At 41.5% G+C, this 2,563-nt stretch overlaps 1 protein-coding gene across 3 annotated transcripts in view; it reads left to right on the top strand.

The window, feature by feature from the left end:
- The window catches only part of TRAF3 (TNF receptor-associated factor 3), a 76,937-nt gene that overhangs the window by 43,942 nt on the left and 30,432 nt on the right, over window positions 1–2,563 (top strand). For all 3 annotated transcript variants that reach the window (XM_011991587.1, XM_011991588.1, XM_011991589.1), the window contains 2 exons: window positions 1,143–1,247; window positions 1,871–2,038. In XM_011991587.1, the coding sequence (XP_011846977.1) occupies window positions 1,143–1,247; window positions 1,871–2,038 (273 nt within the window). The remainder of the gene's footprint in view (window positions 1–1,142; window positions 1,248–1,870; window positions 2,039–2,563) is intronic.

Here is a 2,563-nt window from a genome sequence, read left to right as displayed (position 1 = left end):
GATCCACCTGCCTCGGCCTCCCAAAGTGCTGGGATTACAGGGGTGAGCCACTGTGCCCAGTCAACCCTGTCTCTTAAAAAAAAAAAAAAGAAAAAAAAAGAATGAGAATACATGTGTTTTCTAAGGGAAAAATAAAATTAAAAGTTGAAAGATTTTTTCTTTTCTTCTTTTTTATTTTTGTTAAAGAGATGGGGGTCTCACACTGTCCCCCATTCTGGAGTGCAGCAGTGCTATCACGGCTCACTGCATCCTCGACCTCCCAGGCTAAAGCAGTCCTCCTGCCTCAGCCTCCTGAGTAGCTGAGACTACAGGCACATGCTGCCCTACCCAGCTAATTTTTAAAAAATTTTTGTAGAGATAGGGTCTCATTGTGTTGCCCAGGCTGGTCTCAAACTCCTGGGCTCAAGCGATCCTCCTACCTCAGTTTCCCAGAGTGCTGGGATTCCAGGCTTGAGCCACCCCACGACCAGCATCATTTTCATTTTCAAAGGGAAATGTTTTCATTATTAGACTAACTTCAGACTGCAATATATGTTTTAAGAGAGTGTTTTTCAGCCACAGGCTAATGCTGCTTTTTTGGTGAAAAATGAGTTTTAACAGCATGACCTTTAGAAAGAACCAACAGTTTTACAAATCATTCCCCAGATATGATCTCTTATGTGGTCTCTCCGTTTCTCCAGCAAGCCATCTATACAGTGTATTCAGTTGTGTCTGGTTCTGCTCTTGTCCTCTGGTGGCAGCCACACCATAATGGCCACCTGCTCAGTGCTGGCTCCTGGAAGTCCCCAGAGTCTGAATGTGAACCTGGTCCTCCTCTGCCCTCATCCTGAGATTACGTCAGAGTTAATAGAAGACGTTTAGATGCTGCAGAGTGATCTTTAATTATTAAGTCTAATCCATTTTCTTTTGGCTTAACTAATAAAAGATAACAGTTAATGTTATTTAAATTGTGTCTCTTAGTAGGGGCAGGTTCTTCACTCTACTTCTAGAAATCAAGATGGTCCTTAATGCTTTCTGAAGTTCACTTAAGAGTTGCTCTCTTGTTGTTGTTTTTTTTTTTTAAGTGGTTGCCTTGTCCAGAGTAGCAGCATGTGGAGATTAAGAAATATTAATCCTCCAAAATAATGACCTTTCATTTTCAGGTGTTTAAGGATAATTGCTGCAAGAGAGAAATTCTGGCTCTTCAGATCTATTGTCGGAATGAAAGCAGAGGTTGTGCAGAGCAGTTAACGCTGGGACATCTGCTGGTGAGTAGCAAAGGGACACTGGAAGCTTTTACATGAAGGAATTCGAGTCCCTTACATCCAGCTGATTAAGTGGTCAGTAGGATGTGGCACTTTAAGATCATGTTGACATTAGTTTTTCAAAACACAGCCAAATAGGAAAGCAGTCAGAACCACTTGAGTGTAAGTTGTTATTTTTATGACATCATTGGCAGAATTGTCAACTGGTTTTTAAACACTCCCACCCTACTTAGAATAGAGAAAATCTGAACTGGATTTTAATTTTGGAAGGCCCATTAAAACCTTTTTTCACCATGAAATTCTACATAACTCCTTATTTTTTTAATTAGTCCCATATTTTAGCTTAGAAAATTATTTGAACTGGAATAAAACAAAGTTCTTAGCAGATACTCATTTTTTCTGGAAGCAGAGTTGACTTAATTCTTCAACAATAATATAGTTTGAGTAATCATGAAGTAGAATCTGAAATTCATTGTCTCTTGGCGTATTTGTTACTCTTTGCTATGAAAAACTGGTCTAACAGGTTAGAACATTTCTTTATGGTTTCATTGCATAGAGATTAGAATTTGGTATTTCAGATTTAGGATTTTTTCCGAATTAAGAACATTGAATGGTCTGTCTTACAGGTGCATTTAAAAAATGATTGCCATTTTGAAGAACTTCCATGTGTACGTGCTGACTGCAAAGAAAAGGTCTTGAGGAAAGACCTGCGAGACCACGTGGAGAAGGCGTGTAAATACCGGGAAGCCACGTGCAGCCACTGCAAGAGTCAGGTTCCGATGATCGCACTGCAGGTGCGGGTCTTCCCATTCCACAGGCCTTTCGCTCAATTCCTATATGATACGTTCCACAGGCCTTCCGCCCAACTCATATATAATCTACTCCACAGGCCTTCCACTCAACTCATAGATAATCAATTCCACAGACCTTCCACTCAGCTATAGATAATCCCTTCCACAGGCCTTCCCTCGACTCATAGATAATCTGTTCCACAGGCCTTCCGCTCAGCTCATAGATAATCCATTCCACAGGCCTTCTCAGCTCATAGGTAATCCATTCTACAGGCCTTCCCTCAACTCATAGATAATCTGTTCCATAGGCCTTCCGCTCAGCTCATAGATAATCCGTTCGACAGGCCTTCTGCTCAGCTCATAGATAATCCGTTCCACAGGGCTTCCCTCAACTCATAGATAATCTGTTCCACAGGCCTTCCGCTCAGCTCATTGATAATCCATTCCACAGACCTTCCGCTCAATTCATAGATAATCCGTTCCACAGGCCTTCCACTCAGCTCATAGATAATCCGTTCCACAGGCCTT

The sequence above is a fragment of the Mandrillus leucophaeus genome, unplaced genomic scaffold, assembly GCF_000951045.1.
Source record: "Mandrillus leucophaeus isolate KB7577 unplaced genomic scaffold, Mleu.le_1.0 Scaffold4, whole genome shotgun sequence".
In the NCBI taxonomy this organism is placed as follows: Eukaryota; Metazoa; Chordata; class Mammalia; order Primates; family Cercopithecidae; genus Mandrillus; species Mandrillus leucophaeus.
The sequence above is the reverse complement of the archived record's forward strand: the minus strand, read 5'-3'. Positions and strand labels throughout refer to the sequence as shown.